We start from the raw sequence: 13,239 nt of genomic DNA on the forward strand, positions 1-13,239 counted from the left end.
GTCAGCAGCTATTCATGCCTTTCACTGATCCACAGACCCTTTGAGAAACTGAAATAGTTGCCAAGAAAACAGCTAAAGAAAATAACAAAAGCAAAACAATACCAGTAGAAATAAAATAATACACAGCATGCTATCAGCCTTTTCTTCCACAGCTGTTTTCCACATCCCTTTACCTCTTTGTGCTTTGGGGTTCTTTATGTGACAAAGTAAAATTGCTCTTACACTGCATCGACTGAACATGTTTGTGATTTCTTTTTTAAAAAGCTGCACAATTCAGCTGTTGTCTGTTGCAGGAGCTGCTGTTGTCCATTTACTGAGGTGCGCTTTTTCTCAAGAGATGTTTCAAAATGTTTCCCTCTGTACTGCCCACTTCCTTCACCAAAATTCAGCTTTTAGGTTCCCAGCAGTTCCTTGCAGGCAACAGTTAATGACAATGGGCTGTGTCCAAAAATCAGAAGCTTAAATTTTCAAGTCCATCCCACAACACTTCCTCAAAGTCACCCAGAAATTCAGTGTCCCTCTCTTCACTCTGGACCAAGTACCTTAACCATGTTTCAATGCACTTTCTGCAATATTCTGTGAATTAATCTGTGTATTTATAAGGACAAAGAGGGCGGATAACACACTCAATTGGTGTATATGGTGTCCTTCATAGTATAATCTTCCTTGAAAAGATAAGCTGCTTTAAAGATTTCCCTTAACATCCTTTCAGGTAGCCACAGCGCACACACACACACACACCACCACCCCCTCCCATAAAATATCCACTTAAAAAAAAACTCTCCAGAGAAAAGCCTTTTCTTAGCTCTATCCTCTGCACTCTGCCCTCAGGAGAGCTCGTACCCGTGGGCCTGAAGGAAAGGTTTGGCTGTTGGATTTGCTCTGTGAGGCTGAAGTATACAACATAACATGTAACGTTACAGATAAAATCAACAAAGGAAACTGTCTGCAATCCACTCTAAGATGGCTGTTTTGTAATCTTTGCAATCTTTCACTCTCAAATTTTTCTGCCAAAAGAGGAAATAAATCTGAAATTGCCTCTGTTCTTTTGAGATCCGAAATAAACAACCCAATGCTGGCTTTCAGGAATAAAGTTAACATTTCTTTATCCTAACCAAAGCACAATTTTCCATCCAGCACATCTGCCAAATCCACAGGTATCCAATAAATCTAGACTCTGCAGTCTAAATCTCTGAAATTAGGGATGGTCAACAGAGGAAGGAAACTCTACTCTTTAACCTATTAATGACATTATTAATACGCACCTTTCCAACTCCTGCTATGAGACACAGCAATAGACATACAACAATATAAGGGATGCCCCCCCACCTCACCTCCCAAACACAGACACACAATACAAAGCAAAGATCAGCATGAATAAAATATAACAACAGAGCGGCACCACCCGATAGATGGAACTGGGACCCACAACACGAGAGCAACACAACACCGTGCTAGATGTGAACACCAGAACCGAACACCTGCATGGCAGCAACAGGAGGTTAGGCAAGATCTCCTCAGAAGCAAGTCCGAGTCACTTGCTAGGGAGGGAAATGGCCTGGGGATCCCACCAGGTGAGAGCACACAGGTCCTGGGTCGCTCAAGAAGGAGAGAGGAGATAGTCCTGGGACATCCTCCAAACTTTCACCCAAAGGGGATACTCCTAATCTTGAAGGACAGGAGTCTCAAAGCCATGGGAAAGGCAAAGAGGAGGCTGCCTCTCCAACTCGCCTATTCTTTAGCCTGCCATAAAAGAGAAAGCCCTGAATGAGTGTTCAGGTTACACAGCGCCTTCCCCTGCTGCCTACACAACAGGGACAGCCCAGAACCTGCTATGCACGTGACAGTCTCGCTTCCAAATCTGTGTGGCAGAGCTTACCAGGAACCCTTCCAAAGCATGCTGGGGTTTGTCCTTTTCCTCAGCTATTGTGCAATTTATGAGGGATGGATGTCAATATTGTGTGCACAGCCCCAGTGCATAAATTTCTTGCCAAGAAGCTCAGAGCTGTCTGAAAGAGTAAAGCATGGTAATATTGCCAAGATCACAAGCTCCTTGGTGGGGAACAAGGGGTAAGGGACTAAGCTCAAACATCATGCCCTCGGGCACGAGCTCAAAAGCCCTGGAGGGGGAAAGGCACTGGCACAAATGAGAATGGAACTTGTATCTACCCAGACAGTTCTCCTTGCACATCCATGACTGTGTCATCATACAGAGCTTCATTTATGTGAGATGGTTAACCTGGTCCTTCTCCTTCTTGACACAAAGGAGGTGAAGGAGAAGTGCTCAAAGCTCCCTGCTTTCGTGTAGCCTTGAAAAACAAAACCACACAGCACATTTCCCCAGTTTGAACCATATGCTTATGGATCAGACCTTTGAACTGGTGTAAATCTACCTAGTTCTGGCACTTAATGGGCCAAGGTGATTCATACCAGTTGAGGGATCCGACACTTTCTCTCCTGTATCAATTCCAAACAGACTCCAATTCAGTGGCTACCTAGAAAGCCATTTCTGGTCTGTCTCCACCTGGGCAGAAGTTTTATTCATTAGACACTACATTTATTTGTGCTGCCACCAGTTCATGGGCCACAAATCTCTGAATGTGCATATTTCATTTAATTTCTCTCCTGAGCCCTGTACAAAATGCAATGGGTTGCTACTCCTAGATTCTACTCAAGCTGAGAATATTATTGTTTGACACCAACGGCAAGCATTTTTGTGCTTTCTCTCCGGGAAAACACCTGTCATTTTAAGTCAGACAACAAAGTCTTTCTGCTTTATGTAACCAAATTTTATGATCAGGTTAATCTTTTATGATACACTTTTACTAACGCAGTTTACTGAATGAAAAGGTGAAGCAAAGGGAAGATGCTGCCGTTGTCTTTAGAGCTTAGCTCACGGAGAGATCACAATAACAGAGGTGTATATAATAACTCATAAATCTGCCCCTCCAAACCTCATAAGCCTCCAAACCTGCTCTTGGATGCAAGTACTGATGCTCATCGTGAGTCATGATACTTCAGAGCTTAAAGGACAATGAACAGGTAGAATATGCAATACAAGATTAATTTTGATTCATCCTGAGCTAGTTGGGAAAGTTCCACATAGTTCCTACAGACTGAACCCCAGTGCAGTCCCACTGACACAAAGTCCAATTTTTAAAAGCCCACATTATAAGTTTTTCATGCTCACTTGGATATATAAAAAAAACCCAAGATATATCATCTGCATTTTATGCTGTTGACCAGACAAACCCTATAGCCCATGGATGACATTTTGGCAGTGAGGTGCTGGAACTAAGTGTCCCAGAAGAATACTAGAAAGTCTCCTTCCCTCATTAGGAGCATGGTAGAAAACAAGAATATTCACCAGGACATTTTTTGATGCTATTGGGATTCAGGGGAGAAATGGGCAGAATGGCTTCACCTTTCTCTTTATGTGGGTATTGCCTGTGCTGTTACTTGCAAAACTTGAAAAGACATTGCTCCTGCAATCTTCTCACACCACAATGAAATGACAGTATGTGACAAACAACACACACTGCAAGAACACATGCACAGATGAAGTTTATTAACTCTTACCTCCCAGTGAAGAAAATAATGTTTGCATTTAGCATATTGAAAACCCACCCAAGCATAACCTGTCAGACGAGGAATGTTCATTTGAGTCATTCTGCTGGCATCAGGGTTAGAGCAGAAAGATACGATGTATGTCCAACTAGTTACCCTCATTAAGCAATTAAGACAACTCAAAATGCCCCCCAAAATGTACAGAGGAAATGCATAGCTACAGCAAACTGAATTCTCATTTTCTGCCTTCTCCAGGTGTGGTTAGGCTGGTAATCCAAAGAAATACGTTTGTGTGGTCTGCATGTGCCCATTAGCAGCCTGATCTAACTTTGAAATTGGCTAGTGCTCTAAGCAGGGGGCTGGATCAGGTAACCTCTAGAAATCCCTTCCAGCCTGAATTATTCTAGGATTCAAGGTTGGAAATTAGAAGGTGCCTTGCAATCACAGAACTGATAGTTCTGAAATAACTTTCTAAAAAAAATATGCAACTCCTTTGAAGAAGCAGTCTAATAATTTGTGAAACCCATCATATGGTGAGGTTGCTTGCAGGGGGCAGACGTTTGTACCATAAGGCTCCTTTCAATCCCACATTCTTAAACCCCCATATGCTTTACCCTTACAGTTCTACAGTTTAGAAAAACACTGCCTTTGAAATCTGCAAGCACATTCAGGCGTTTGCCATGAATTATGTGTACTTCTTGAGATATGTCTGCTTTATGCTTTGCTCTGACATATTTTCATCATGTTTTTTGTCACTACAACAGTTTGGAAATTTTTGTTTGTTTGTTTGTTTCGATACATCTTACTGCACAGTTTCTATTCCCCAAATCAACTTCCTAACTCCTAGAATCATGTTTCTAATGTAAATACCACTTACAATTCATTTAAACTCATTCATAACTTTTTTGCTATTATTCCATAATAATTTTTGCTTAACAGGAATTCTTGGCTTGTACTCCAGGACGTGAGCCCGCATTCCAAATATGTACTTCAGTAAGTTTCTGAATCCACAAATACTGTCAGCTTGAATGCTTTAGAAGTTTTCAAAAACTAGTTGTTTTGTTTATTAATTCAGCTCAGTTACAGTGCATGTTTTATAATTGTATCACCAAATTTAAATATATTTTCTAAGCTTGTGACAACTGCAACCTAATCTGTGAAACTCAGAAATAGGCACTGCCCAAAGCTTACTCATTTATGCTTTGCTGGGTATTCCTTGTAGCTGTAAAATTGGCTAAATTACCAGTTAATAACAGTGAGGGACACCACCTTACCTGACAAAATGAGAAGCTCAATGATGTCTGCATCCCCCAGGAATGACGCAACGTGAAGAGGAGTTCGCTTCTCAGCATCCTACAAAACCATAGATTTAAACTTGGTCAATAACTGTAAGCATTAGTGTTAAAGAGTAATGGATTTGTATGTAGTGCTTATTTTTCTGTGTGTATTTCTGCTTATAATTTTTCTGTGTGTATTTCTGTTTATAATTAGAAATGCAATCTCCACCAGTGAAAGGTCTGAACAACACACTTCCTCCCAATAATCCTCAACTTTTTTATCACTTTGTTCCACCAGACCTTGCAGAGACACTGTCTTTACTCTGATATCCTGTTTAGAGGTAGATCAAATCAAATCCAATCTAAAATGAGGAAAGACTTCTTCCTTGGGTCTCTTTTGGAAACATTTTCCACTCTAAGTATTGCAGCGACATTATTCAGATGCTTCTGGACATCAGACTTTGTAGTGCAGTTTGCATCAACAATATAACACCAGACTCTTCAGAAGGATGTCTCTGGAGAATGGTTTGGAACCACACACAAGGGCAAGATGCAATCCTCTTAGTCTACAAAGGTTCTCATACACCATTTAGTCTGCCTGTCTACAGCAGCCCAAAATGGGCTTGTACACCTTGATCAACCTTTAAACACCAATAAAGAAAATATTACCCATCAGGTCTGTGTCTTTAAACTTGGAAGAATTGCTAATAATCATATACACAACTTCTGGAATACATCTACTTTTATTTGATTTCTGTAATTTTCAGCCTTAGGGAGTCACACTTTCAGGACTTTCTTTTCTAACTTCAAGGGGTGTCACATAAAGTGTTTTAAAAAAACCCTTTCTTTTATTGCTTTATTCAGATGATTCCAGAACATAAGCCTTTAAAAGAAACTGCTAAACATTGTAATATGGGTGACAAAAATCCCAAGAAATGCAAATACTGCTTATCCTGCTATTCAACCCCTGTTTCCAGTCCTAAATGTATCTCATTTTGGTTTCTTAACTGCTAATACAAAAGAAGTTTTAAGAGACTTATCAATCAAACTTATCAAATTACAACCTACCAGCATTAAATACTGTAAGCTGGTAATGGATTCAACACTTCCTGCAAATGATACCAACACAGAAATCCTACCAGTATTAACGCTCTCTCCCTGAAACATATCTCTGAGCCTGTCAAGTAAAATATCACTTTTAACACGCCCAAGAGATCATCAACCGCAAGCTATTTTGGACTGTCTTCAAAGTATGCTATAAATGTGGACAAATCAGCGTAGCAAAACCATTTGTCACGTGAATGCCAAAAATTGTTTTTCAGCACTGCGAGGCACAGAGCCACTGGTCACCAGAATAAGTTACGTTTAATCTTTATATTTGTATGTTTTTTCAAACATATGTTATGGATGTAGTCCTCAAACTCTGCGGCAGTAGACTTACATCTTACATATTGGGCATGCACATAAAACACTCAAAAGACAGATTATGTGACACCCTGGTTGTCACAGGTCAGCAGGAAAGATATCTTACAGAACTTCACCTGCTCACATAGTAGGCAAATTAAACAATATTAAGCAGTGTCCATCCAGCAGTGTCTGCTCAGGAACTGAAATCACAAGCTGGATTCTCTCATATGCTCAGTTCCTAAGATACAACCCACCATGGACTAGCTGTTACAGGCTACATGAGTGCATACGAGACCTTTCGTAAGTATTGCTTCATATTACCTATCCCAAGGCTATCCATGGCAAACAATACGCTAAGACTGATCAAACATTTGTACAAAAATAGAATAATTTTTTTTTAATTTTTTTTAGCATGTTCATTTTAATGCATGAATCTCTCTTTAGCACAATGTAGTATTTGTAATAGCTATTGTACCTGTCAGTGATAAATTTTGCGGCAGTTTCTTGCAACACAGCCACGTTTGGCAACAGAACAGAGTACTTTGAAGTTGAATGCTAACGATACAAGACCAAGCAATATTCTATATCAAGGAACCAAGGCTATTCAGTGCTTTATTGATTATAAGCAATATTTTATACTAAACTAATAGAGGGAGGAAAGGACATGAAATAGAAAAGTAGAATTTTCATCCTTCTGTAACAGGAATAACTCTCTAAGTATTCTCAGCTTTCACTTTTTAAAATCAACGCAAAATCCTGTCGAATTAAGTGAGAATCAAGTCTTCAGAGAAAGATGGGTTTAGTCACGCAACTAAATTTAAGCTTAGTTTCTCCAAAAGGAAAAAACCCTAAAATTTCTCCGTTTATCACAAGCAGGCACAAATCAGAGTTCACCCTCACATGAACTAGCAGATGACAAAACCCAGTCTGGGGTATAGAAAATTAAAAACACACAAAAATGCCCTACAGGCAACGTTTTCAGGAGTTTGGCAGAGAGAAGTCTGCACACAACGCCTGCAGCTGAGCATGCAGTTGAGCAACTCAACGGAGGAACATCCTCAAGTTCCTGTTCATGCTCTGCGCGAGGCTGGCACAGAAACAGAGGAACGGGGGCATCTGTCTGTCTGTCCAGCCACACTCCTCACGTCCTCCTCAAAGCTGTGTACCCCTTCAGCAAGACTTAAACAGCTCACTGGCTTTGCATCTGGCCCATGCACTAACGTCTATTCAGCTACAGATGTTCCTGTGGCATGATGGTATTAAAAGGAGTACAAATAAGTAAATCAATAATGATCTAAAGACTGAAGGCCACAAACAGAGAGAGAGGAATAAAAAGAAAATTCGTCATTTCAGGGAAAGGTCTGGCAGTACCCCAAACCTGAACATACGTTATCAAGGCAAGGAAAGGAGGTGGGGGGAAGAAAACGATAACAGGATTACAAATAGCATTAAGACAAATAATCAGACCTGCTTCAAGTACAATTCTCAAAGGAACAAAAGGTCTGTAAGAGACAGTAGATAAGCTAAACAATGGCTAGAAAATCATGCTGAGACAAGATAAACACTCCTCAAAACTGTATTAGTGACTTATATTAGTTCACAGAAAAGATGATGCTGCACGTTAACATTATCGGCATACATCATTATATTTTTTTAAGTACAAATAAAGGAAATTAAGAATTTAACAAAGAGGCAATCGAGAACAGAAGGCCTCAAGAAGAAAAACACTCAACACATGCTTAAACTGTTCAAGTGATCACAGTGACACTGATAAGGCCCTTCACAGGCTTAAACTTAGGCTAGTCTGTAAGTGCTTTATTGGATCAGAGCCCCAGAGTACATAAAGATTAGTAGAACGGTGGCTTGGATGAATCATATCAGCATATGTAAAATATTCAGGCACATTAAGAAAAAGGCCAACAGCTTCTCCTCAACACAGCCTGCATCTCAAAGGAGATAACAGATTTGAGTTTTTTTATCAGCTGCAGCTGTTCAGATCAGAAGATGTTTGGGACAGAGTTATCTACTATTAAAATATAAGTGCAACTGCTACAGGAAATAAATGCCTGTATCCTCTTTATGTCACCAAACTGCCTGAGCAGCCAACAGGAATAGTTCAGCACAGAAGGAAGCACCACAGAAACTGAGTTAATGAAGTTTAATTAGTAAGAAGCATTTGGATTCCCACCACCTTCAAGCAGCCAGCAATCTGCCTGGGTGGCAGAATAAACTAAACTATATTAGTGGCACATGAATGGCTACAACTTCCATTGATACAAGGCTAACCAAAACAATAACAGAAACAAACCTCCTGCTCATCAACTCCATTTACTGTTGTTACATCTGAGCACACTTTATTTAAATAGCACAAAGCAGCTGGTACCCTTAAAAAACCCAAACATTCAGATAAAACTTGACTTCAGGAAAATTAAATATTGGGAACTGGTTAGGAACTACTGAAGAGGCTAAAAGCAAATGAGCAGCTACTTCTTGGGCTATTTACAACCATTCAGAGCCAAAAGCTGATGCTGTACAAAGAGAATCTTTGCTGTTTCAGGATTTCCTCCCTCTCACAGATTCTTTTAATAAAGCCTGTAATTCGCAAAGCAAATCGAAATGCTTAACTGTGAGCACCAGCTGGGAGGTGAAAGTCAAGCTGTGTAACTTACGCCTGGTGCTTTCTTCTGCTATTGCCAAGCACAAAAATTCCCGTCTGAAAATACAGATCCTGGTTCCAGCACTTCTGATTCCCGCAGTCTTCAGTTTAGCCTCAGAAACAAAGATTTTTCTGGATGGAGTCTTTAATTGCCAAGTGCCCATGAGGTGGAAGAGGCAAATACTTCGATCTTCTAGCGACAAGAAAAATTATCCCCCCCGCCCCCGCCCCATCTAACAATCTCCTTCCACGAGGCAGACAGCAGCTTTCCTGCTAGAAAAAGGTAACTTTTGAAATCAATTACTAATCCTAGATTGAGACTGTAGAAACTGTTATCCTAATTAAAGGAAATATTTTAATGTTTATAGCAGTGAGTTTCCAATGTAAGGCTCAGAAGCTAGAGTTAAATAACTCCTCCATTTTTATAAATGCAATATTGATTTTGGGGGGGTTGATAGCGTGGGAGCATACATCACTTGTGAGTTGATGGGAAAAGCAGATTTAGAAAATTCAGGTATTTCAGGCTGAAGTTGCTGCCTCTGGAGAAAATAAAGCTGCTACAGCCAAACCCTGCCATGAGCTTTTAATGGCCTGTACATCCTTAACTGACTCAAACATTTTGAGGGCAACAATAACATGAATCACCAGCACAGATATATAGAGAGAGAGATATACAGATATATATAAAACTTAGTACCCACTAGTATACTAGCACGCTGTACAAAGCAACTCCCAATATTTCAGACTCTCAGTAAAATCCAGCAGAATCTTCTTCACAGTTCAAACATCTTCTTTATAAAATATAAAAAATTCTATTTATTTTCAAAAAGAAAAAACATTTATTCTAAACAGAAGTCATGCTGGTTGCCTTGCATCACAAACATCAACACAATTTTAGTATTCGGTTTCCTTACATTCCTGAGAATTGTTCAGGATTTCCTTCTGTAGAAAAAAAAAAAAAAATTCTCCAGCACTTCCCACTTAAATTAATAGCATATCAAACAGCGCTACTAGAGGCTAAATACCCACTGAAAACACAGCTATTACCTAGCACCAAACTGTCATACTGTGTCAAAGCAGAAGCTTTCCAAGGTTCCTGAATAAATCCTCCAAAAGACTTTCCAGCACAGCAGAACTACATGTAGAAGAGGAGCATTTACTTCCAGGATAGCTTTATTCTCCTGCGAGGCTCCATAGCGCCAAAAAGAAAATCATCATTCATTCCTTGGATGAGAGCACAGACGAGGGTCTGGTTCCCAAGATGACTGAAATACCACACTATGGTCTCTCTCAGTCCCAAGTCAAACATGTCACTCCAAACTGAACGACAAGCTGTTTTTCACATTAGCTGCCCCAAGTGTGCAAAGCCTTTCAGACTCACAATCCTAAACGTGTGCGCATTTGTAACCTCAGGCACCCACACCACCTCAAAAAGCATGCTTGGCACTATTACAGAAATATATATAACTTGCGTGTGTGTGTGAAGACCTGGATAAAGCCTGAATCCTCCTAACAAAGGCAGTCCTGCAAAGCTATGCCTTACCAAGTAGGATAACGAGAAAAAGAAGTAATAAACAGCATACATCCATGTCTCTCCATAAGAACTTTCTTCTTGCCTTCCTTATCCTGCAATAAACCACCCTCTGAAAACACGCTGCTGCATGTAAGGCCTTGCAATCTCTACTGGTGCCACTGCCCCTTCCTGTGCAGAACTGCTCCGCAGCTATAAGCATGCAGGCGATGCCCAGGGCTCCTACACCTCGACATGGCTCCAACCCACCCCCAGCCTGGCCCATCAGGAGCTACTGCAGCTCACCTAGATCTGCTGGCTCTGCAGCTCTGCTTTAATGAAAACAAGCCAAATTCAGCTAAATCATTACCTCCTCCTAACCTACCTCGTTTTGGTGGAAGTGGGTGGGGGAGCATTTGCACAAGCAGCTCTTGACACCAGTGAGCAGTGAGAAGAAGCAGCTTCTCCAGTTGGCAGAGTGTTGAGCAAAGAGGCTACATGGATCAAGCGGAGAAGGCGGTATCAGCACTTATGCCCCAACATCAGAAATAGGAGCAACTAAATTATGGGAAAGCAGATGTTGCCTTCAACAGTCTCACTGCTGGGGTGAGGGGGCATATTACTTATTTTCCCAAAAATATGAATGCAATAGAAGACATTCTGGGGAATTAACTTTTGTTTTTTAGGGTTTTATCCAAGAGAAAAAGCAAGATTAGGGAATAAAGAGGAAAAACAGAGGGAAAGAAATACCTGATTTGGCTTGCAAGCATCTCGTCAGTTATAGGGAAGAATACTGGAAGGGTTTTTTGCCCTTTTTGTTTGACTTTGAATATTTTTAAAAGAAACTAAACTAGAAGACTGAGATGAAAATGGAAATTTTACAGGAAGGTTTTTGGCTTAGTAGAAAATCATGACATTGCATGTAAGAACCGGACTTTGCATACGTAGGGTATTACACAGCTGCATATTATTATGAATCCCAGCTAACCACCGGATCCAGAATAATCCCTAGATGAACTCAAGGCTCTGCACCATTCCACCACACTCTTCTCAAAATAAAAAAATCACCCCAAAATATCCCCACCTACACACACATAGCATGATCACCCTGATATTTCTAAATGTACCAAGAAGCAAGTGTAGAGGATGTCTGCCTGAAACTAATGTGGTGGTCTGGATGGTCCAAACCCATATCCCAAACACCCTGGGAAAACAGGCTGCTGAACATTGCCCACAGGCAGACCACATTTCCCATGGAAATAGCACACATTCAGTACTCAGTGGTAGGGAATCGCACACCGCCAGCCAAGCATAATGCTGTCCATGCCCTCAGGGTGCAGAAATACCACCATGTTCCCCCAAAGCATAGCTAGGGACTGGAGAGCTCAAAGCGACCATTACAGTGGCAGAATGAACTAAAACCACTCTTCTAAGCCAAACAGTTACAGCTTTCACTTTGCTGCAAAATAGAAGTCACAATTATAGCAGCATCCAGAATGTAGCCATTTCCACCAACATACACTTCCCAGCTTGGAAAGATATTAACTATTTTATCAGACAAAAAAAAAAAAAAAGTAACCTTCTAAACTTCTGATTTGCTCTAAACTCTTTCCTCCGAGATTAATTTTCTCTTAGGAAGTATGCATATATATCACTAATTTTGCATAGTGCTTTTTTCTTCTGCCTTCTCAATACCTCTCTTGCTGCAGATTCCAAAAAACAATTTTTAAAACTTCAGAAATCCCCAAAGCTTGCTGCAAAAACAGAGTTTTATTTTGTTTCACTGTCCTACCTATATTTGAACTCTTCCAATATTAACACAGCTAACCAAAATGATCAACAAAGGACAAATCACTGCCAAACAGTGTCAGAGTTTCCTCTCACGTGAGCAACCAAGCACTAGAGAAACACTAACATCGAAGTAATTAAAAACACCCTTAAAATAGAAACATAAGCACGCAGCGCAAATTGCCAGGTCACAGCACAAGGGGGGAAAATGCTATCTTTTGATCTTTCTTTAGTGTCATTTTAAGCATTTGACACTTATCTGCAATGACTATCCAGAACACAATCTTCAGAATTCATGTTGACCAGTATTTTTCTAATTACTCCAAAGAATAGCTTTGGGTTTTGCTCCTGACAAAACAGCTGTTCAGGCAAAGCATTCTTGGATGGACTTTTAGCATCTTAAACAGGATTCTGGGCAAGACTATTCAAGTTCAATGACTTTTTCTAGTAAGTATTATGGTACTCATCTACAAAATACATATTCTTCATTTAACATCGCACCTGACAGTTGAGAGCATCTCCCTAGCAACCATGACTACCACACTTGCAGCCAAAGGATATAACAACATTTGAGAAGCCTACAATAACCTTGTACAGGAAATGCTATTTTGAAAAACCAACATGAAATACAGAGGAAATTTTAGGACTACCTTGTTAATCTAGGTTGGTTTTTTGGTTTTGGTTGGTTGCTTTTGGGTTTTTTTCTTTGTTTAAGGGAAAGCAGGGAAAACAAATAAGGAGGAAACTCAAGGGAGATGATGCTTTAAGAAAGCACTTTTAGGAACTTATTTCAAGAAAACAACCAGGTACCGATAATCACAGGGAAAGCCTAACTTCAAGGTCTTCTTTGATCAGATTCCCCATTTAAAGCAGCAGCAAGTCTTCCCTTCCACTTGACAGCAAATGGAGTGGAGCCCCAGTTAACCAGACCTGTAGGATCACTTCTCCAATTCCTTTCTGCAGCTCTGAACCAGATGGTTGGACGGCACTGCCTGCAAAAGCTGCAGTGCCAGGACTACACCAGACAAACTGCT

The 13,239-nt window shown here is 40.4% G+C and overlaps 1 protein-coding gene across 17 annotated transcripts in view; it reads right to left on the bottom strand.

Moving 5' to 3' along the window:
* The window catches only part of ANKRD44 (ankyrin repeat domain 44), a 143,422-nt gene that overhangs the window by 65,043 nt on the left and 65,140 nt on the right, over nt 1–13,239 (bottom strand). For all 17 annotated transcript variants that reach the window (XM_030017871.2, XM_030017878.2, XM_030017867.2 and 14 more), the window contains exon 3: nt 4,842–4,920. In XM_030017871.2, coding sequence (XP_029873731.1) covers nt 4,842–4,920 — 79 coding nt within the window. The remainder of the gene's footprint in view (nt 1–4,841; nt 4,921–13,239) is intronic.

This window comes from Aquila chrysaetos, chromosome 6, assembly GCF_900496995.4.
Source record: "Aquila chrysaetos chrysaetos chromosome 6, bAquChr1.4, whole genome shotgun sequence".
In the NCBI taxonomy this organism is placed as follows: Eukaryota; Metazoa; Chordata; class Aves; order Accipitriformes; family Accipitridae; genus Aquila; species Aquila chrysaetos.